Raw genomic sequence first — 24,403 nt, forward strand, 5'->3', positions numbered from 1 at the left:
AGGTCCCAGCACGAACAGACGGCACATTCCAGAAAACACGTTTCTCTCAAAGGGATTAGAATGAAATGAAAATACACTTTCTCTGAAAATATATTTATTTATAATAAAATGTGGAGGAAACTTAAGAATAAACTTGTGATACAGATTCACGATTAAGACACAAGATTTGGATACAGACGTAAGAAGTAAAGTTTATCAAACTTGGCCAACCGTATATAGGTTAAGGACAGGTTACTGTAGTTGTTAAATAAAGATTTGTGAAGCCTTGCTGTAAATTGGATATCTGAGGTGGTCCACGTTAAAAGTGGTTTGCGAAGGGTCACTTCAATAATCCTGTTTGGGGTGCAGCCCCAAACACCCTTGAATATTAAGATTAAACCTTGTCGCTGGTACACCTCTAAGCTGCAATACATGTTTTTTGGTGGAAAGAGATTCATCTCAGGAAGTTTACTTTCTCAGTTACGTGTAACTGTGTTATGTTTCTAATTTCAGTCCCAGTGGATTCTATAGAACCAACCTATAGGGACCGAGTATATAAGCAGGTTTGTATTTGTCTCGTCAGTGCTGTTCTAACACTAACTCTTGTGGCCCTGCCGGACACAGCACCCTCGCATCTCCTCTCGGACGGCCGAAGGAGGGGAGCCCGGCGGAGCGGCCGGCAGGGGGCGCTGGGGGCCGCCCCCGCCTGACAGCGGAGCGGCGCGGCGCGACGGGCGGGGGCGGCCCCGGCGGCGCCGCTGGGACGTCTCGCAAGATGGCGGCGCCCCTGGACATGGAGCCGGCGGCCCTGAGCCTGGAGCTGCTGCCCACCGACCCGCTGCTGCTCATCCTCAGCTTCCTCGACTACCGCGACCTGATGAGGTGCGGCACGGGCACCGGGCTGCGCGGGACGCGCCGAGACGAGCCGCCGGGGGCTAAGGGGGGAGGAAAGAGGGCCGGGCCCGGCCTCGGCGGGGGGCTGGGGGAGGCGCGGGAGGCGTTCCCCGGGCCGCGGGGCTCGGCGCTGGGCCGCGGGGCGAGCCGAGGCCGGGCCGGCGGAGGGGTGGCGGCGGCGGGGCCCGGTCCCTTCCGCGGCCCCGGCGCCCCCGGGCCGCCGCTGGCAGCTCCGGGCCGACAGGTGCCCGGCGCCCTCCCGCGGCCGGGAGCTGGGGGCCCGCCGGGGGGAGCCGGGGGGGACAGCCCGGGGGGGGGGCGGGCGGAGGCGGTGTGCGGTGCGGCAGCCTCCCGGTGAGCCGCGGTTGCACAACTTTTCAGTCCGTGCACGGCTCCGCTCGGAAACGGGTTCAGGAGGATGTGACAGACGGGGAAAGCAAGGCTGGGGCAGAGCGCTCCTGAAGCACTTGTCGCTGCTGGGCAGGAAAAGGATTCGGCTTGTTCTGGAGAAACCGCTTGGTGGAAGACATCCTAACAAATTGCACCCTTAGAAGAGCAGTGTTGTGCCCTTTTTGTTTTGTTTTTAAGCAAAAAGGGATGTTCGCTCTTCTCACCCACATGCTATGCTGCTTTTATTTGTCTCTAAGTTACACATTAGAACCAGTAACTGAGTTGATGAAATTAGTACTTCTCTGAAAGTCCTGCATATCTGTGGGCGAACAAAGGGCAGTCTTGTTGCCAGTAAGTGTTTTCAGATAGCTGAATGAGCTCTTGTTGGAATCTGAGGCAAACTGAACAAAATTAAACAGGAAGACTTTTCAGGCAGAAAAAAACACAAATGAAAGTTGCAAGCTGCTCTTGGATGGTCTGCTAGGTGGCTAAAGGATTGAGTCAAACAGTGAAGATAGGAACATGTTTTTAGCTAAAACTTTAGCAATAGAGTACAAGCAGTGGCAGTGATTGGAATCACAGTATTTAGTTGCGGGAGGAATGTGTATGAATCACATAGAATATTATCAAAGTAGTTTCTCTTTTCCAAAATCTTAATAAGAAAGATGAAGGCATCAGAGAGACTTCTATTAGGATGACAGTAAAAAAGGCTAAGCGTAACGAAAGTAAAAATGTTAGCAACTGAGTAATTACGTACAGCCAGTGTAGATGATTTAGTAGTAGTTGCTAATGGTGTAGTAAAGGCAGTTAGGCTCAGTACCTATTTTTGTTATGTATTTGAAATGAGATAGATTTGATTTTGCAAGGACCATTAAATACTGGTTAGGTTTCTTAGCTCTAAAGGTGACAATGGTATTTTTGCATAACTGGCTCTTTGTGGTACTCAGAGCATCAATTGAGGAAATCTTTACTTTGCTGCTGTTTGCTTTAGTGACATGTACGTGCTCTATCACAAACATTACAGTTTCTCTAGTATTCCACAGGTTGGTTAGCCTGGTGGTGGTCCTTAAATAATGGAAAAGCTGACATGGGACAAAATATGTATGTAATTAATGAGAATTGATTGAAGATGCAATTAAAGCCAGTTTGAAACAACATGTTTCTCTGATGCCACAGTGACTTTTCTCCAAGCAATTACAGGCTTGGTTGATAAGCACCAACATAGTAGATTTCAGATAGGAATTTAACTTCAGGATATTCTAATTTACAAATAAACATTCGTTGTGTTGTGAGTGAAGTTCTTACGTGGCCAAATGTCAAGATTTTGCTGTTAATGAGCAGCCATGAAACAACATGGTGTTTCTAGTGGGATTATGCTGGGATTACTATTAAATTCGAAGTACAAACCATTAACAGGTGTTGAATATCATCTTATTTAAAGGCAAAGCCATTAAAATTTACAAATGTTGCAAAGAGAGGTGAGGTAACACAGCAATCTTTCAAGAGGTCTGTGTTCTGGTCAAGCTGACCAGTCAAGTAAGTGAGCTGTAATTCAGAGGGGGAAAAAAAGTGCAAGACCATGCTGATGGAAGGTAATGAATAAAAAGATCCAAGGGTGTTAACAATCAATTCAGCATGTCTCATTAGTAAAACTGTTATGATGGTAGAAATGAATGCACTGATGTCTTAGTGTCATTGAGAGCGGAACGGTAATGGCAGGGCATCCAAGAAGGAAGAATCACTTTGTGTTGTTCAGGTTAGTTTTGAAATACTAATATAGTTATAGTTTAAACAGCTTATAATGGATATTAGGGGAAAAAAAAAAAAAAAGAAAAAAGACTGAACCGGGCAGATAAGCATGAAAAATTCTGTAGTCTCAGCACAAGATGTTTTCTCCAGGCCTGGATTATGGCTTACTTAGCTTATCAAAGACAAGATTTGGAGGTATCTTTATTTCAGTATGTAACTATGTCCATTTACACTGTTGGTCTTTCTAATTTACCAATATCTGAGCTACACTGGGGAAAAAAAAAAAAGGGCAGTAACTGAAAGCTGAAGTTTGGTAACGTTGTTTAGGGTACTTAGATGTTAATCACAGCCATTAAAATACATATATTAATTGTTAGAACAAGCTACCAGAGGAAGTGGTGGTACTGCATCTGTATTTGTGGTATCTTTTTGCAAGTTTCTTTGAAGTATAACTGACAATTCAGCTCAAATACAGAAGGAGGAAAAGGTTTATTGTCTGGTGTTGAGGTTAGACTGAATGAGACACTTGTTTCTTTTAAATTCTGTGAATCTTTGAATAACATAGTAATTCCCTGTATTACTGCTCTGCATGTTGCTGATGTTTTGCCACACATTCTTAACAACACAAATATACTGGAATGCCTTGCTGTTATTATCAGTTTTACATTCCAGAGAGGCTTTTAAATTGTAAAAAGTAAAAATGGGAACAGGCTTTTGTGTTTGTTGGTACCTCTGTTACTGCTTTTAAAAACAAAGTTACCAGGCATTGGGAATATGGGTTAACTATTGCTATCTCCTTGCAACAAGAAAGGATCAACTTAAATGATTCTGAGGCCAATTTCCAACTCACATCCTACAGTTTTTCTTAATACTGCTTCTGCCATAATGCTAGATATTGCAGGATATGATTCTTTGAAATTCCTGAAGCAGCAGTGTTATCTGCAATGCAACAGTGGCAAGAACTTATATATGCTCTTCATAAGAGTGAACTTGCAGTTTTTTTTGTTTCCCATCATAAAGTTTATTTAAATAACTTTAAGTGGAAAATAACTTTGTAATACGTAAACTGTATAGTTCTTAGGCTTATTGATTCAGCTTTCAGTAGTATGGCAACAGTGAAGAAGATCAGGTAGAGTCTGGAGATTCAGGTAAGGAAGCAATTTAAATCATAATAACTAGCCTACTGGAATACGTACGTCTGGTGGCATGGAGTCATGCCCAAATCTTTCAGATAAGGTTTGTGATGGCAGAGATGTGCAGGATGACCCGCTTTACAAAATGACTTAATTGCTGACAATTCTTGAGGTTCTCAAAGTATGTAGTTCAATTAGAAAAGTAGTTCACAACTTACACAGCTGTAATGGAGACTCTTAACCTTTATAAGAACAACTCTAAAAAGGACAGTTGACTAACTTTGACGTTAATTTCATGAGAACACAAGTTACAATGTATTAGTATTTCTCTGTTTATTTCACTGCTCTTTTGCAATCAAATTTAATGATTTTGTATTTATAGTTGCTGCTATTTAAGTCGGAGATTAAATCAGCTCTCAAGCCATGATCCATTGTGGAAAAGACACTGCAAGAAATACTGGCTTATTTCAGAGTAAGTGTGATTGTATTAAGCCTTTTCTCTCTATAAAAATAAGACTTACGTTATTGTGCTATGTCCACATTACTTCCGGTAACTTTTAGATTGAATTGGTATTTGCCATTTACTGGCTTCAAAATGATCAAAGGTTTGAGGTACCAAAAATGTTAATTTCCTATAAAAGTTACATGAATGTAGGAGTGTTATGAAAGTTTTATGGATTGTTAGCAAAGAGGTGGCCTATTAATCCCTAGGCTGAAGGAGAAGCTACAGTCTGACTATCAGGCACCAAATATTCCATGGGGGAAAGTAATATTCTGAGTACTGTAATTATGGGGGTACAGCTGGATGTCTGTGGCAATGGCTGCTGTGACTGGAACCACAGAACAGTTGAGTTTGGAAGGCACCTTTTGGGATCATCTAGCCCAACTCCCCTGCTCAAGAAGGGTCACCAGTGGCAGGCTGCTCAGGATTGTGTCTAGTACGGTCTTGATCTCCACAGATGGAGACTGTGGGCACTGTCTCACACCACTGTCACAGTAAGAGTGTTTCTTTGCATACAGTTGGAATTTCACGGGTTTTAATTTGTGCTGATTGCCTATCCACCTGTCAGTGCACACTACTGAGAAGAGCCTGGCTCCATCTTTACTCCCTCCTGTCAGGTATTTGTACACATTGGTGAGGTGCCCCTGAGCCTTCTCTTCTCCAGGCAGAAGAGTTCCAGCTCTCTTAAACTCTCCTAATGTGAAAGACTGATCCAATCTCATAATTGTCTTTGAGGCCTTGTGCAGTATGTCCATATCTCTCTTGTACTATAGAGCTCAGAACTGAACACAGTACTCCAGACACAGCCTCACCAGTGACATCCAGAAAAGAAGAATCACCTCCCTTGACCTGCTGGCAATGTTTTCCTATTGCAGTTGAGGATCTGTTGGCTTTTCGCTGCGAGCATGCATTGCTGGTTCATCGTTAGCTTGCTGTCCACCAAGACCCCCAGGTCCTTCTTGGCAAAACTGCCTCTAAGCCAGTTGGCACCCTCTGTGAACTGGGTATATGGGGTTATTTCTCCCCAGATGCAAGACATCAGCATATGTAAACATACAGTGAATGTTCTAATTATATACAGCTTGTGAAAATATAATGCAAGAAGATGTAAAAGTTCTGCCTTGAAATCTCTGTGTAAAAATCCTAAGTGATATTCTTAGCAGAATCCAAACTAGAAAGGAAAATCTGGTGAGGGGGGCAGGGGAAGGAAGATAAGGAAGGGGAAAGTTCAAACTGAGTACCTGATACTAGAGAAGAGGAACATGGTTTGCGTATGTGGGGGAGTTCAGGGGGTTAGGACTCCACTAAGCAGAACAGACTCTCGTGTTGGTTTCTGAGATGCTGGCCTCCCTTCAACCAAGAAAAGTGAGTAATCAAGGCTGAAGGAGATTTCTACAAATAACTTTTGGAGAGTATATATATACTGAAACTTCTCTCATCTGCTGAGACGTGATTCACTTTGGGTTTTTCCTCTTTTTTAACTCTTTGGTTTTGTCATTAGTTTATATAACTTTCCAGATTACATTTGATGTCTTTTTTTTCTCCTCAACTCATCCTCAAGAAACAAGTTTCTTCTTTTCTTATTAGAGCTAAAGAAATGTTAAAGCTCATGTGAAAACTTCTCAAGTGTTAAATTATTATTCGGGTGTATTGAACTGTATTACATTTTTTAGATTGAACATGCTTATTGGACTCCGAAGAGTTGCAATATGTCCTTACACAACAATGCAAAAACTGCTACGCTTTTGGAGGCAAGCATTGTTTGTCAGATATCAGCACTTTATTGGCAGCTTATCTTCCAGTATCCTGCTGTTGTGCCTGTGAGGAGAATTGAATATGCAGTGATTCTTTAAGAAACTGACTTTCCAGATTGGTGTACCGAGTTCTCAATTAACTGTTTTGCTCCTTGATCCTTCTTATTGGGTAAATAAAGGAGTTAATGACTAATGTGGTCATTAAAAAAATTAGATTTTTAAAGGCCTTCCCTGTATATGTGTGAAATGTGATCTGATACAGCTATTTTACCAGTTCTCTAAGACTTAATAACAGACAGCACTCTTCCTGTACGGAAATACTGTATCTAAATTTTCCCCAGATACTGTGTACCCAGAATCTTTTCTACTTCTGTTCAAAGGTGCCAGAATTAATTAAGTTGGTGGAGCTTCCTGTGACTGAGAAATGTTCTTGGCATAGTATTATGCACACCTTTTTTGTCAAATAACTAATATTAACATTGGTTTTAGAAGTCAAGATTTTTAGACTGGTGTTTAACCTTTCTTACATCATGTCTATTTAGAGCAGAAAAAAGTCAGCGAAATCAGAGCTGGAAAGCTATCTTCATCAGCACCTACTCTGATCTAGGAAGATATATCCAGTATTATGCTACATTGAAAAAAGCCTGGGATGACCTAGAGAAATACTTGGGACAGCGGTGTCCTCGGATGATTGGTTCTTTGAAAGGTATGGTATAAGACCTATGGTATAAGACCTACTTCCTTTAGTCGATTGGCTAATGCTACATTGTCTGATATTAGGTTTTATACTGTTTTCATCTTAGGCCTGTGCATTGGTTACTGGAGCCCTGCAAGTCAAGGAGACATGCTCTCCCTTCCCCTACAGTAAATAAATAAATTGGGCCACGTGAATAGTACTTGGTCAGTTACTAGTGATCCATAGAATCTCCGAAGATTTAGTTTAAGAAAACAATTATTTTTTTCTAGTGAACAAATGAAAATAGTTTTACTGCTTTTGTCTATGGTTGCTGGGACTGATTTTTATTTTTATTTTTAATTTTTACTAGTCCCAGTATTTCAAGGACCTGGGGCTTGTTGGTGTGATTTTTATTCATGAGATTTTCTGAAGACCTAACGAAAGCACATTGACACTTTTAAAGACACTTTTAAACAGGCACTTTTAAACTAAAGCCAAACAAAAAGGGAGAGTTTTTCCTCTTCTGTAGGTCTTACTGTGTTCCTCTAACAAAGATAAATTAGTGGCTGAACAAGGATTTGTATTTTTAAAATTACATATCCAGATTAAGTTTGTCTTAATACTTGAAGTACTTCTGGTGTTCAGATTCGTAAATCGTATACGTTAAGACATAAAGCAAGTTTGGGCTTTTCTGGTATGAGGATAAATAGGTCTTGCATTTTTATCTTCAGTCATCTGTGTGCAATTAAATCAAATGTCTTTGTCTAATACTGTGGTCTGTGAAATTAAGAAAAACCTATAGACAATGTTCTATTTCCTATGTAAGTCTTGCACATTTTTTGGCTTGCTGGATTGTTACTTTTTTTCTAATTATTTGTGAATAACAGTGTGATTAGAATTTAATACATGCTGGTTTTTGTTCTGATTTTTTTGGGGTTACTTCTGAGTATTACTGAAGTAATACCATTTTAGGAAAAAACTGTAAGTGTTATGTGTAGCCTAAAGTCTTGTGTTACACAGGCCATAGTATTTGATGAAGATATCCATGCCTTGATTTTTGTAACTTGCATTCTGCTCTATTGAAAACAGAGCACTCAGGTATATGGAATCAGTGAATTGTCAGTCGAATGTTAATAAGATGGAAATTATCTGTGTTGGAGGTGTTGAAATGAGCAGATCTTTCCATGGTTTTACTTTCAAATACCTCCCAAGGTATTTGGTGCAGTGAAGCTTCTCTTTGTCTACCAAAAGACAAAAAAAAAAAGTGAAATTTTCCATTTCTACGCTTGTATTGTGATGGAAAGTTTTAGCAGGAGCTCTTCTAAGACTCAAACCTTCGTAATACCATTAGTACAGCACCGTGGTTCACTGGATATTTAACTCATACCTTATAAATTAACCTGATAATAAATATGAAAAATGTTGTTTAAAAAAATCAGCCAGAAAACCTTGATTAGAGCAGACCGCACAGGGCATCCACTTGATGTTTGGTAGAAAGGAGGACATAGAAATCCCTCTGAATTGTGTGTGGAGGTATAAGAATAGTTACTCCCCACCCCTTTCCGTTGATAATCGATATGAAAATCCCCTCAATTTACTCAATGTATTTATTGCTTCAAATTCTAGATGGATGGTGGCTGTAGCCAATTTTTTTTTTTTGGTGGTGGTCTGATTGGAAACTGAAAGAAACAACCCTTAGAATGATGAAAGAGTCACATCAATATTGCCTAAAAGTTGTAACTGGGACTCTGTCAGCTAATTACAACATTGTGGGGGAAAGGTTCATTTCACTTTATAAATACTTTATGATTAAGTCAGGCCTGTTGAGATTTCACTGGACAGAGATTGGTGTGCTGTATTAAGTAATTAGTTGAAGTAATCAGCTTCCTTTCAAATGTGTGTAGTATTCATTGTATAACACCTGGCATACAGTAGTTACCAAATATTGATGCCTATGTTCGTTTGATCAAAGCATTTATAAATTCCACGCTTTGTATTTGAAATAAGTTGATTTTTAGTGATTCTGGCCATTTGCATGACTTGAATCAGTGGAAGATTCTTGAGATCATGTTCGTAGACAACTGTGTCCCTAAGTTAAACTGAATTTTCCTTGCTTTTGTATTTCTGTCAGCTCGCTTCCTCTGAATTACAAGTGGCAAAATACTTTGAAATATATATTCCTGTATTTGCTTCTGTAATAACATTAAAAACAAATTAGTAATGCTGGGGCTACTTCAAATTCTCTTTGGCAACTGAAAACATGCTGTTATGTCTAGAGTGTACGTAGTTTCTCCTTATTGCTAGCTACGCAGCTCTAATAAAATGATATGAAATAAAATTTTAAAGAAAAAGGTTGTAACGCAAATCCTAGTATTCATCTTTGTCAGCAACAGCATATAGGTACTGTGGGCAGAGTAGTGAAGCAGCATTAAATTTGAGTGTTTCTTAGGAACAGCCCTTCTTTATTTCCCCCTCCAAAACTGCCTCTTGATGCTCTGTTTCTTTTTGTACACAGAGAGTGTGCGGGAGGAAGATCTAGATGCTGTGGAAGCACAGATAGGCTGCAAACTCCCTGATGACTACCGATGTTCATTTCGTATTCACAATGGACAGAAGCTAGTTGTTCCTGGGTAAGGAACAAAAACTACATATCAAGTCATTAATTCCTGCTGTATTTCTTGGTCTGTTTATTAAAAAAAAAAGTCTGCTGATCAGGACAGATGAAACGTTAAATGTATTATAACTGAGTGACTGCTTCTAGTGACACTTCTAGAATTGGTTATGTTCTACTCTCAGAAGTAACTGCAAATGTGGTGTAGATTCTTAATTGATCTAATTATTCTTACACTTCAGTCTTCTCTGCTAGTGAGTGACTTTAACTTTTTTTGTAATAACTAAAATTTCAAACTGTTAGACAACATACCACTGTAAGTTTTGCTTCATGTTACCCGTGTAAATTAGCCTCTTGACACTGCAGGCTTCATGATTTAATAACTTTTTTTTCAAATGCTTAGGGAATAACTTTCAAATCAGGTGGTCATCGGTAGAATCACAATGTCAGTTTTGCATATTAAGTTTTCTAAGCAGAAGATTTTATAATTTCAAGTGGTATCAGCAATTAAAAACTCATTTTACATCAAGTTTAGAAGGCAAATGACTAGATGTGAATTTGTATCTTCCAACTAGAAAAAGATTTACCAGCTCAGCATTTGACAAAGTGCCACAAGTGTTAGCAAAAGATGGAAAACTAGGGCAAATCATTGCAGAGGATGTAGTGGGCAGTGCCTTCATGTTGCTCTACCAAAACCTTCACAGGTAAAGCAGGCACAGCTTCCTCCAATTCCTCTAATAAGCGTGGAAGGAATACGGGAAACAGCTTTATGCAACCATAAGGATGACTTCCAGTTCTTTCTTTTCTAGGAGAGACTTTTTTTTTTAGAGGAGAGGTAGGTGCCCTAGTTCTGTAGGCTTTAAATGAGGTAGCTCTTTCCATTTTGAAAGTGCTTCCTTCTGTTGCCTGGTAGAGTAAAAAGTGGTAGTTACTAACAGCAAATATATTATCACTGATCAGCGGATGACTTCCTAATAATTTTTTATCAACCCTAATATGATTCAGAAAGTGTTGGTTTATGCAAAGTACAGTTATTGCACTTGATCAGCTTGGAAGTGATCAACATGCAGCTCTGCAGCTTGTGTATAGCTCTGCACCTCTTCCTACTGCTTGGACTTGGTGATATTGGAGGTCTCTTCCAACCTAGATGATTCTGTGATACTGCGATGAGTAACTTGCCTGTGGAAGGGCTGTTGCAGGGGACATGCATCTTCGGGCATGCCTTTTGCTCTGAATAACTGCCAGTGCACTGTGATCTATTGCCGTACCCTCAGATGGAGAGCACGAGCCTACACCCAGGTTGACAAACCTCCCTGGTGGAGCAGTTAGCTCTGACACTTGAGACCCAGAGAAAGAAAGGCTGCCACGCTACAAGTGGAAGGCCTGGTGTTACCTTTGGGACACGCTTACTAGCCAGCCCCATAGTTCTTCACTTTGTTGTGGGAGGTGAATACTGCAAAGTTCAGCTCGAGGTAGTTGAAGTCTGCAGAGAGTTGATGGGCTGCGCATGTTAGGCCAAAAATGGAGGAGGACACTGGGACTAGATGTGGATGCATCTTGCATGTTGTCGCTGTTAGGTACTTCATGTATCTGTGCTAAGATTTTAGCAAGAATACGTAAGGAAAAATGAGAGGAATGGAACCTGTTGCCCAAGCGTTAGATCACACTGACGTGTGGCAGCTTGTGCTTTGAGTCACTGCTTTCATAACGCCAGTAAAAGTATAGCGTTCGCAAGAGTTTGCATCTGCAAACATCAGTTAAAGGCAACTTAGAAGGGAGTATGGGTGGGGAGATGTAAACTACGGGTTTGTGTATTTGGATGGGGAAGAGAAGGTTGTGGCTCTCAGCCTCTTTGGGGGAAGGGAGAAAAATAAATTCATATATGGTTTATAAAGTCAGGAAGCTCAGCTACTCTTGCATGTACCTTTACAGATTACTTTTTAGTCCACGCTATGCTATTGGGTGATGTTACTGAAAGACAATTTATTGGAGGACTGATCAGTCTTACTCTGACCCTAGGAGTATTTTCTTAGTTGATCTGTCAAGAATACTGTGCTGTTAACAGGGCCCAGTCTAGTTTGAATTGCACAATCAGTTAGATCTCTCTGAGTTCTAGTTACTTGGATCTAGCAGCAACCCTAAGGAGAAGCTAAAGTCTCTGGATTTTGGGATGGATGCTGGCTGTTTTGTTTGTTTCTGGTTCTAGGAGCTTTCACGTGCTAATTCCAATGCAATTCCTGTGCTATCATTGACATTGCGTTAGAATTTAAACTTTCTCACGATTTTGACAAACATCTTGCATTAATGTACCATAGGCAAAATATCTCATCTTTCAGAGCTTTGAGAGAATGTCAGCCAAATTCTGCCAAAAAAAAAAAAAGGATGAGAAAGCTGTTGTTGCAAAATCTGTTGTATTCTTACAATTGCAAAAGCTATGAACTCTATTACTTCAGGCCTTTTTCCAGATACATAGTGTGTATATATAGCACATTTGTGTGTAAACTTTTTCATATGTCCTGCTGGTTCATAAGAAGAATATTTCATGGGCTTCTTTTGATGTCCTTCCAAATGTTTCAAAGTCCCACATCGGTTATATAAAGACATGTTTATGTGTAATGTATTTGTTGTTGTAACTACTGCTTTCATTAACCTCATGCCATTAGCCTGTTTAAAATGTGTCGAATTCTTGTATTTTGCTTAGTTTTAAGTTCGGTCCGTAAAGTAACCTGAATTAAGGAGGTATTAAAGTGTAATTCTTAGCAAAGTATTGTCAGATACTCATCTCATAGTTTGTTGATACTTAGCATATGTATACGATGGGAGATTGAGTCTTGAGAAATTTTTATGTTGACCTGGCTAGACATCTCTTCTAGAAAGGCCTCCAAAGAAGATAAAATGTTTTTTTCAAACAAAAAGTCTGGTTTTAATAAAATAAAAACTAGAAAATGTGACTTCTTAAATACAGAAGTCAAAAAGCTAGTAAGATGGACTGAAATTAGACAGGAGTTCTGTATAAATCCTTTACTTATTTTAAGGTCTGTTTTAAATTGTTCACTTTGATTTTTACTCTGCAAAGTTTTCTCTGAAGGCTGAGACCTTGCCAAAGCCCAGGCTACGTTTGAAGTCTACTGAATCTTTCCTGTCATTCACAAAAACTTCTTTGCAGCGTGTTTTTCTTTGGCTTTGACAAATGTAGTCGTCTTCTCTTGCTAAGCACACTGCTGTAGTGTGTGCCCTTGTAAGTGAATACTTAAGTCATGTTACCCCATTCTTCTCTTCTCTGCCCCTCTATTAGGTTGAATGTAGGTTGCTTGTTTTTTTATTTTTGCCCTAGCGTTTCTCACCTGTCACTCATATCAGTGTTAAGTTCAGTTTCTGATGTTCACCTTCATTCCTGATATGTTACACTTTTCAGATTAGTACAACTTTTTTTTCCAAATGTGTGTGTTCTTTTCATAAGCAGAGAGGCTCCTATGGTCTTCAGAGTCGCTTTTTTATTGTCAAAAACAACCACCAAAAATCCCATCTTTTGAAGAGATGCTTACAAAAAGCAAGATGGAAAAACTAGAAGGACACTTGATAGTCTTGTCATGTCATGCTGATGAATATTGTCTCATTCTTTCCTTGTACAACTTTGCTTGTATCTGTCTGCCTAAGTTTTTGTACTGAGATTTTAATCTCTCTGATACAGTAGATGTTTTCCTTCTTTACTTCTCAACATTTTCTCCGAAGTATAAAGCACCTAGATCATTGTGGTTTTGATCAATGACTGTTACTATAGCAGCTTGTTACTCTAATTGAAAAACCACGGATGCTTTGTGGAAGTTAATTTTCAATGCTATCAAAACTTGAGATACAGGCTGCATTGGCTATTGTTACATTATGCTACTATAGAAAACTGTGTCAGCTGTTAACAGAAAGCCTCCACCTTTTTTGAAATAATTGTAGACAATGAGAATCTCCAGCAGTTTAAAAGGGTGCTTTAGGATGCACAGAATGTATAAGGAAGTGTTTGAGAGTTACCAAGCCTTCCTTTATGAAGGCTGGTGCTGTGAACTAAAACTTGGCTTGGCTACTGAATATTATAGTTGGACTTCATCTAGCTCTAATATGCATCTAGAGCATTGATAGAGTTAATACTTAGAAAAGATTTCGGAAGCTGTCGCTGCGTTCTGAGTAGTATCTTCTATTTATCTTTTTTTTCTTGTTTCAAGTTTGATGGGAAGTATGGCGCTGTCGAACCACTACCGCTCTGAAGACCTGTTGGATATTGACACAGCTGCTGGAGGTTTTCAACAGAGGCTAGGTCTGAAACAATGCCTTCCACTTACGTTTTGCATTCACACTGGCCTGAGTCAGTACATGGCCCTGGAGAGTGTGGAAGGACGAAATAAATACGAGATCTTCTATCAATGTCCAGTAAGGAGGATATGTTTATACTTGTGAATGTACTTTTGTAATAATTGATGGTACCCCATTGCATGTTATCTGACACCTGAAATACTTTACATAGCATAAGTATTATATTAAGACAGCATGCTAGTTTCAGTTTTTTGTCCTTGAGTTGCCATCAGGTTTCACCAAAGTCCACAAGTGGAGTGCTGATTAGATGAAAGAAATTTACATGAAGTAGTTAATGGCTATAGCAATTTCCATAGGTTCATGATAGTGGATGGCATTCATCTTTTCATCATTATTGGAAGATACTAGTTAAATTTGTTGACAGCTATGGCAGGTATATAATCTTTTTCTTGTTACTTTAAGGAAGAAAAGCTTTTCTTTGGAAGATAAGCATCTATATGAATCTCTTCACCCAGATATGATAAATGTGAACGTACTGAAGGGTATCCTCTGGGTTTTAAGCAAACCTTACTTTCTAGTGACAGAACAAATTGGTCATAAACAGATCTTTTGTAGAACTTAATTATCTGTGTGGTTTTTCATAATTCTTATAGCTGTAGAATTTTAAGATAGTTGTATTGTTGCTAGTGAGGCTAAAAAGATTTTGGCCTTCCCCCTCTCTTTAACCACCTCCTGAAGCCTCTTCCAAACAAAAAAGCAGGGGAAGTGAAGGGTGTCTCTTCTATTTATAAAAAAAAAAAAAAAAAAGTTGGTGGGCAGGGAGGATATCTTCTTCCTGCTATGTACTTTCTAGCTGTTTATTTTCAAAGCATGTAGCACTGAGATTTCCAGGAAATGTCGTGATAAGGGATCACTTGGAGGGTGTTAAGCTCTCCCTTTGTATTATGCTGAGTATTTAAACATTTCAGATAATGCTCTGAAATTTGAAATGCTACTTAAATTTTGGGTCATGTCTGAATGGTCCTGGTTGTTTCAAGGGGGGAATGTGGTAGTAAAGGGTATGGAATTGTTGAGTCTGGAGAAGAGAAGGCTCAGGGGAATCTTATCAATGTTTATGAATACTGGATAGCAGGGCATAAAGAAGTCAAAGCTAGACTTTTCTCAGTGATGCCTGCCCAATTATAGAAGAAGAGCCAGTAAGCACAAATTGAAACAGAAGAAACCTGATCTGAACATAGGGAAAGAGCTGTGAGTGTGGCTGAACACTGGAACAGGTTACTTATAGAGGTTGCATGGTCTCTGTTCTTAGAGACAGAACCCAGCTGGACATGGTCCTGGGTAACCTGCTCTAGCTGATCCCGTCTTGAGTGAAGGGTTTGAACTGATCATCTCCAGAGGTCTCCTTCAACCTTAACTTTACTCTGCTTCTGTTCTAAGTCAATATATTTTTATTTGCTGTGTTTCTTAAGCGATGCATTAAATCTGATTAACCTTAATGGAATGTTCAAGCTGTACATTTAATTATCAGCTAAGTACTCACAGGGACAGGAATTTGTGTTTTATATTATACATTTGAATATCTGGCTGGGAATATAATGGTGTATTAAGAAGCCAGATAATTGGTTTAGTGAATGTAGGGAAAGTATTCCCTGTGTTACATTTCAGATGTTGAATTTTAACCTTTGAAGTCTAATGCTTTACTTCAATTACATCCATAACTTTCCCTTTTAGGACCAAATGGCTCGCAACCCGTCTGCTATTGATATGTTCATTACAGGTAACACTTCAGAATAAAGAATTTCGCAGAATGTTTTAATTGTGTTTAGAAAATACATGTCAGTGTTTGACAGATCAAATCAAACTGTACAGTGCAGCTGACTTGTACAGAGCAAGTGTTCTAAATTTTCTGTAATACTTATAAGACGCTAACCTGATTTAAAACATCAGTGGTTATTTGAAATGAGATGCAAGTTTTCTTTATTAAAGCTTGTCCTTCCTTGTGTCTTGTATACGAATTACTCAGTGTATTAACCTGTCTAACAAGATGAGCAAAAGCTTTAAATTAGCCATCATGGGAATGACGTAAGTAGTTATACATCCAGATAGGCAGTTTTTTTTTCCAGTAGTTTTTGCTACCATGTTAGAAGTTCAAAATATTTTGTGTCCCTTAATGAAATCTAAATAATTATAACCATAGCTACAGAAGAAAGCTTTTCTGAATTTTGATTTGGCTAATTTTCTCTGTCATTTGGTTATGTAGTAGTCCATTGTGATCATCTGTCTGATATGTACATTGGCTGAAATGATTCTTCGTTTTAATTGCCTGAAATCTGGTAACAGTGACTATGCTTTCCCACTGAGTCAAAAGAATTAATTTAGACAGATGTGTTCTAACTGGTGCCAAAATTCATGTTAGCATTGTATATTTCTTCGGATATATGTACTAATAGTAACAGTGGGAAACTACATTAGACAATGCTATACCACTGCTGGTTTAGGTCGAAGGTAGTTAAACTCTTAGCCACTCTAATTATAGAAAACCTTTCTACGTACTCACTGAATTTAAGAACTGATTTCAATGTCAAGTAAGAAGTTTGTCATCCGTTTTACGAAGGTCATATTTTAGAATGCACTATGTGCTTCAGGATCGTCAGAGGGAAGCTACAGCAAAAGCTCAAGAGTAATAGCTGGTTACTTGCTTCTTTCCACCTGAGGATGATGTAATACTTTAAAGCTACTCTGGTGTATTCATATTGTTACCTCGAGCTTGCTGCTTTTATGGCGTTGCCTCAATGGTGAGGTGGTCTGACATCGTACTTAAATGTATTGCACTTGGCTGAAAGGGTTAATCTTGGCATATTGCAGGGTGGAGGGGAAGCTTCACATACAGCATTTATCCAGTTTTTTTGAACGTTGCAGAGTAAATTGGTCTATTTTCTCCATTTGGAGTTACTTTATACAAGGTTTGCATTTTGTGGATTAGTGGTAGAAAGGAGGAGGATAAGCTTGGAAATGCTTAGACTTCCAAAAGATCAAAGGACAGTACACATAGCTCTTGCACAAAGGAAGAAGTGGTAAGTACATGTAATCTAACAGGAGTGATAGTACTTGATAACATGTCAGTGAAGGTTAGGATAATAGTTTCACAGTATTTCAGTTAGCTTCAAGATGTTTTTTTATGAGTAATATTGACAAATATTTGAAGAACTCTGTGTACTTTTCTGTTGAACTCTTTATCACAATGCTGAGAAGATCTGTGGCTGAGAAATTGTTTTCCAGAAAGCCAGTATCACTTGGATGAAACTCTCCTCTTTAAGAGTTAAATGTGACAGCTTGACTGTCTGCTTAGAAATCAAGCTGTTCCTAAATAATGGCTGTAGGTGTATGAAAAGCTTTCCTCAGACAATGGCTGTATGTTTAAGAAAATTCTAGCTGCTTTTGAATGACATACAGCCTTATTTTTTCTGGGTTTGTAGGAGGAGTGCAGAGCATATCTCTGTCTATGCCTCATCCCTGTTCTCAAGGAGAGGAAAATTCTGCAACTTGTTAGCAGGTTTCTTAAAAATTATTCATATGGAAACTTGTATATCAAAATTAAGTAAGTCCATCAGCAGGCTTGTGTGCTTCTTGTAGGTAGACTAGCTGGAAATAGCTACACAAATAGAATAGGCCACTGTACTAGTCATCTTTCCAAATCATAGCAGAACGGTCTTGATACGGAAAACATGATGACAGGCATCAGCATTTGAAGGCTGTGATTATAATGTGATATACTTAGCTAAGAGCTTCTTTGATTGCTGTGGCATTTCTGGAGTATGTAATCTTTATTCTAGGTTGGTTTCTACAAATGATCTTTGTTGGTTGAATGGGCTGGAATATTGACTGAATCATCTAAAAGTCTGAGAATTTATTGTAGAAGTATTCAAAGTTTTAAACTGTTTCCTTTTGAATATTTATCGTAATGTACTTAGTGGTAAACTTGCCTGTCCTTATGAACACTTTTCTTCTTTGACATCTAGGTACATCTTACTTGGAATGGTTTACATCCTACGTAAACAAGGTTGTAACTGGTGGTTATCCTATCATCAGAGATCAGATTTTCAGGTATTGTGACTGGGATTTGTAACTTCACTGCAATATGTTGATGGCTCGTTTAGAATGCAGACCTCTTTTGAAGTAGTTATGCGTTTGTCATACAAAAGCTAATGGTGGAGAGAAGAGGAAGTGCATGAGATATTTCAGATACAGCTTTAAAACAGAATGCTTAAAAAAAACTTTTTTTTTTTTTAACACCAGAAGCTTCAGAGGTTGTAACTTTGTGTTATCAGAACTGGAATCTTGTGATACAGTTGATCTGAAGCATAGCTAGTACCATATCATTTATTCTGTCTGCTATGCACGCACTGCAGCTGCAGGGCTGTTCTTAGCTATTAAAAAATCAGTTGTTCCAGTGAACTGGTCTCTAAAGTAACACAGTGCAGAATAAGTAAATAAACAGGACTTGTTACGGTGTTTGAATATTCACACGTGTATAATTTCTTCTAAATATAAGAGCCTTATTTCAGTCAAACTGGGGTGTTACAGAACACCAAGTTCCTGATCTGAAAATTTCTTTGCTGTAGGAGTTGTTAGGTTTTTGGTTTTTAAATAGCATAAAGATGCATCTTTATTAAACAAGTGGGTTTTCATTGACTTCAGATCAAATTATACAGTTAACTTAATACAAGCATTAATGCAGTTACAGAGAGCTGTAGCTGTATGAGTTTGGGAAGAATATATACTGAAGATTCTGCATACATCCTTTGTTTAACTGCCAAATTACAAATTATTTTTAAGTCTAGCCCCACAGTGCTCTTCTTAGTGATTAACTAATCACTTTACGTCTTCAGTTTTCTGTACTGAATGTTCAGAGCTATTTTTAGGTTTAATGTTTTCCTTTTTGTAGATATGTCCATGATAAAGAATGTGTTGCTACCACAGGAGATATTACTGTTTCTGTGTCCACGTCTTTTCTACCTGAACTCAGTTCTGTACATCCACCGCACTATTTCTTCACTTACAGAATCAGGTGAGAATAAATGCATGACTCTTAAAACACAGGAAAGAGGTGTGTAGTGTTCAGATCATCAACTGTTGCAAATTTATGCACAGCATTCATAAAGTTACTAAAATGAATAGGAAGTATCTGAATGTGCACAGCATGCAGTACTTTCTAAAAAAAAAAAAAATCATTAAAATATTACCTGTCCAGCTGCATAAAGTGCCTGTCAAGTTGGTAATTGGTAAAGTACAGTAATGGGTGGGGGGAAGAAGTTCTAAGTAACTCCTGTGACTTAGAAAGGGATAAATAACTACAGTGAATAGAGGCACACAGGTATATCTTGGCGATTGATTCAGTATACTTCACTGTGGTGTGTTTTTTTTTTCTCCAGTCTATTCTGAGAGATAGCCCAAGACTACCAAGCATTTCTTAAAATGTATGAAAGTAGTTACATAACCATTAAGTATGCTATTTGGCTTCTAGAATTGAAATGTCCAAAGATGCTCTTCCTGAGAAGGCTTGTCAGCTGGACAGTCGATACTGGAGAATAACAAATGCCAAAGGTGATGTAGAAGAAGTTCAGGGTCCTGGAGTAGTTGGTAAGTAAAAGGTTGCTTTTATGAACGTGTTTAGCATACGTTATGAAAGTTACACTATTAGTCGTTCCTTATGATGAGAGTGTGGCAGTTATGTGGTTTGTATAAACATAATTTCATTGCTTGAAAGGAAGGAATATGTATCCGTCTGTTTTGTCTTAAAGTTGTTTTACAAGGGAAGTTTGAACAGCCTGATAGTTAAATTTTCTTCAAACAGTTATTTTTAATACTAGTTACCGAGAATCATTTGTGTCCACAGGAATCTAAAATGATCTGCCTGAATGTTATAGAGCTCAGCAAACTGCTAAATTGTGGTTATACTTTAGTCCTTACTTATTGTGATCTGGTATTTTACCAACAGGGGAGTTTCCAATAATCAGTCCAGGGAGAGTCTATGAATATACCAGCTGTACCACTTTTTCCACGACATCTGGATATATGGAGGGGTATTACACCTTCCACTGCCTCTACTACAAGGACAAATTCTTTAATGTTACAATTCCCAGATTTCATATGGTGTGTCCAACATTCAAGGTGTCTACAGCACGAATGGTAAGTAGAGATGCATTTGTGCTTATCCTGGATTTTGTGTCTCACCTTCTGTTTTCATTGAACACTTGGGTTAATTTTAATAGGAGAGTGCAACTGTGTGTTTCAACTCCAGTTTCAGTTCTTTTCTTGAGAATCGACTCTTTCAGATTCACTTCAACAAAAACTAAAAGAATCACTTGGTCTGAGACTTTGGCAACTTCCCATTATATAAATTCTTTTCAGCTTCTGGAATGTTTATTGATTAAAAAAACAACAACAAACACTTATGTTGCAAAATTCACAGTACTGAACAGTATTTGGATTTTTAATTCCATGTAAAACATACCACAGTTAAGCCTACATCAATCTGGAAACCGTAGCAGTCTTTTCAGGCAGTTTCTACGTCAGTAAAGCCATATATCCTTGTTGCTTTGGCATGTGATGCTACCAATTTAATTCAAAACCCTAGGCCCTAGCTTTCACAAGAAGTCCTAAATGGCTATGGGTCTTCCCTCTTGGGTCCCCACCTCTGTCTGGTATTAAGGTCAAGCTGTGTCTTATCAGGTGAGATCTGTCACCCTGTAGGTTCTTAACAGAGGTAGAACTTGACCATTCTGTTGTCCTGTGTCTGAGCTCCAGCGCTCCCCAGGATGCACAGAAATATATATGTTTGTATGGTTATGTCTGTTCAGGGCATATTTCAGAGGCATATCTGATTATGCAGACTGCAGCAATGTTGAGGTTTGTTCATTTTGTTTTAAGGAGTTGCCTTATTTCTTAAATTGTACCTAGAAACATGGCATTGAGTTAGCTGTTTGGATTTCTTAGTTCTTTTAAATATTCCTTCTTGGTATCACCACACTATGGTATGTTCTAGCCATAACGGTCTATCCACTTTCTTCAAAAACAGAAGTTTAAGTTAATGACAATTTTAAAAAGATGTTCGTCCTTTTGATGCTCACTAGTTCACACTGAAGTGCATTTCATTAAGTCACTTAATGAAATCAATAAGATATTTAGCTTACTGTTAATTATAATGTAATCATAGTTTGGAGATTGTAGGAGGTGATCTTTAACTTTTCTGTTTGTTTTGGCACATTTAGAGAAGATTGCTTTATTTTATCACTAGCATAGCCCTTATTTAGTGTCTAATTCAGATAGAAGACTTTGTACAAGCACTGAGTCTTTCTTAGGAGTAAGCATCTACCTTTACACTTTTCCCTGTTTTTCCAAGGGATTTGAGAAACTCAGTGGTAGCTCTAACAGTAAATGCCAGCAGAGGTCATGCTTATAATGGAAAATGTCATCTCTAACTCAAGCTTACATTTGTGAGTTGTAACCTTCCAGTCAGATGACTGTGAAAATCATTTGTTTTTATATCTTTTACTCTACCTCCTAGTTTTAAAAGGTAGTAATGACCCTCTTTTTTTTTTTTAAACTACCTGTATTAAAAGTCTAGATAAGCTGCCAAGGAAATTGGTACAACTAAGGTGCTGAATTGTGGTACCTCGTGGCATTGTATACCTAGTTGTATACATGGAGTAATTAAGGCTAGTGGATATTTATTGAGTTAAAGGTCATGTATTTTGGCAAAATTATCTTTATTGCTAATTATTATTGTAAGCCTAGGGAACTGGTTTTAAGACATGGGGTACGGTATCTACCTCAGGTAACTGATGCAGTGATACAGACTTCCAATTTTTCTAGAGAATTGTTAGTGCTCTTTATAAGTAGCTGGAATACAAAATTTTGATTAAGTATGTGTATGTTTTGTATTAGGAAACAAATCATAATGAATATGCAGTGGATGAAGATGAAGATTCCACAGACACTGATGAATATGAAGATCGACGTAGAGTGTTGGACATTCCTGCACCTTCTGGACGCTGCCCACATCATACCTGATGGGATTTTGTTTGCTTCAAAACTGTTTTCAGAAGCTGAACTCTTTGGGACTAGTGCATAAGAATATTTCTGACTATTGTAAATGAACTTTCTGTTGCACATCAGGGCAACTAGCATGAATGTTGGTGCCAGCTCTAATATTCATCAGAATATAAATTCTTTTTTTCCCTGGCTTGGAAGTGGGGGGGAAAGGAGGGAGGGAGAGGAAGAGAAAGATGTTTAGGTTTTGTTCACTTCTTTCCAAAGTGCAAAACAGCTTGATAGTCTGAGGAAATCATATCTTACAGTTTTAAACTATTGCCTATTTATGATCATATTACAAATGTGGTGTGGGGATTTGTTTTTATACAAACACTTCAAATTAGCAATAGACAAGATGGCAAAAAAGGTGTGTACTATTGTCCTTTCTCATGAGTTTCTACTGTTGATAATTTCTGCTAGGAATGAAATTTGCAGGTTGGTCAATGTATCCCATTTGGGTTAGATCAGGTGCTCTTATGCTCTTTTTATTAACATAAGTACCAGAAAATTCTGGTTATCAGATGCATAAATTTGGAATGAAACTGGCCTTATTTTTGGACAATCTGTCTTTCAGCTTAATTTTATGCTAAGTGACTCTGATTGAATAATGCCTTTTTGGAATGTAGTGTAAATGCATAATCTGCCACTTGATAACAAAGAAATTTCTCAATGACTACAAAGTATGAATTTGTAAATAAGTTTAGAGTTTTTCTTTATATGATGTTTGCTGTTCAGACTTTGTCATAGGTGACAACTTATGTTGAAATATCATGTCTCCCTAAATCCTCTATGGGTTTTTGCAACTATGCATGAATCCAAAAAAAAAAAAAAGAGCCTGACAGAACACTAGATGACTAGAAACTTTATATTTAAAGAAGTATCTGTTTGCTTTATCACTTTTATTTTGTTTCCACTGTCATTAATAAACAACTTAACTGCCTCCTTTGCTCTAAAGTGCAACATGGGACTGATTCTGCCGAGACTTGAGCAAAAACTGACTAGTTTTCCTGTAGTCAGTTCTTCTTTCTGACATACAGAATTAGTAGCTCCAATGATGGGATACCAGCATATTGTTGTTCCAAGTGATTTTTTTCCATTACTATCTACAACTGTTACATAAACTCTAGATTTTTACAAGCCCTAGTATTGGATTCCCCATGTGTACATCTTTCTCTTGTGCCACACAGCATCTGGATCTTCCACAGCGGTATAAGGTAGAAAAACAAAAACTGAATGTGACCCCTGCACCAGTTGTTCAGGTGAAGCATCTGGAGAAGTAAAACAGAATCGTATTACCTCCCACAGAGGTCTGAGTAACAGTGTGAAGTACTAGAATAGTTTTAAAATGATTTTGAAGACTCGTCAGTATAAATTATGAGGGGAAAATGTGATGGCTGTGGCTTAAATGCTTTTTCTTAACTGAAAACTCATCATTGGTTAAAAAAATCAATGAAAATGGGTTTAGAAACCCATTATTTAGCAGAACTAGAACTTATTCCAGTGCAATAGGTTTGTGTGTGTGGTTTAATGACTGTTAACTGTCATGCCTTGCTGTGGTATGCAACAGGGATCTTATGTTCTAGTATCAGCCAAAGGTCGTTGGGATCTGTAGAAACACTTCCAACTCTTAACAAACTTACTCAAGGAGTGGTTTTTCCCTTCAGTTGTTAAAGAGGAGAATGTAATTATTGCCTACTGTTGAGTAAGACAAGATACAGGACCATACTATTCTGCTAACTTGTGAGCAGTGATATTGAGATTTTGTGAGCTGTGATCCAAGCATGTCTGCTAGTCACAGGACTCAGCCTGCTAATGATGCATGTATGAAGTAAAAACCTACCCAGGTAGGAGAAGAGCTTATTGCTGTTACTGTACCAAATGTACATGTATGTGTAACTTGAGAAAGGTTATATAAAATGGCTTCAGGCAGCTATTTTAGCACAGTGGCATACTGCCTGAAGTTACCACGTGTTACTGCAGGCATTGTACCTCGTCATTACTTGCAGATTGCAGATGAAATAAAGTGTGTGCCAGTACTTTCCTCACCCCACCCAAAAGCGGTGTTTATGCCAAATCAGTATGAAAAGTGAAGTGGCCAAGACGACGGAAGGAAACAAGGCATTAGCTATGTATGCCAGCACTGTTGAACTGTAGAAATCATGACTGGGGAAGAGAACTGGTTGTCAAGATCCCACATAAGAAGACAGCAATTCACCAGTGCTCTGACTGATTCAGCAAGCAGGTGTTGGGTAGGTGTATTTGTAAATGCTGTTATACTTCCAACTGCTAAATGCTTGCTGTTTGTTATAAGCTGTACAA

General features: G+C 38.5%; 1 protein-coding gene across 1 annotated transcript; it reads left to right on the forward strand.

Moving 5' to 3' along the window:
• The first annotated feature begins 693 nt into the window (after positions 1–693).
• On the forward strand, positions 694–23,024 carry FBXO3 (F-box protein 3). Its single transcript, XM_035552162.2, has 11 exons — positions 694–861; positions 4,528–4,617; positions 6,944–7,107; positions 9,593–9,707; positions 13,903–14,107; positions 15,722–15,767; positions 18,010–18,094; positions 18,936–19,058; positions 19,515–19,630; positions 19,989–20,179; positions 21,938–23,024. The coding sequence occupies exons 1-11, from the start codon at positions 755–757 to the stop codon at positions 22,061–22,063; spliced, it is 1,368 nt and encodes a 455-aa protein (XP_035408055.1). The 5' UTR covers positions 694–754; the 3' UTR covers positions 22,064–23,024.
• The last annotated feature ends 1,379 nt before the right edge of the window (positions 23,025–24,403 follow it).

This window comes from Cygnus atratus, chromosome 5, assembly GCF_013377495.2.
Source record: "Cygnus atratus isolate AKBS03 ecotype Queensland, Australia chromosome 5, CAtr_DNAZoo_HiC_assembly, whole genome shotgun sequence".
Classification (NCBI taxonomy): Eukaryota; Metazoa; Chordata; class Aves; order Anseriformes; family Anatidae; genus Cygnus; species Cygnus atratus.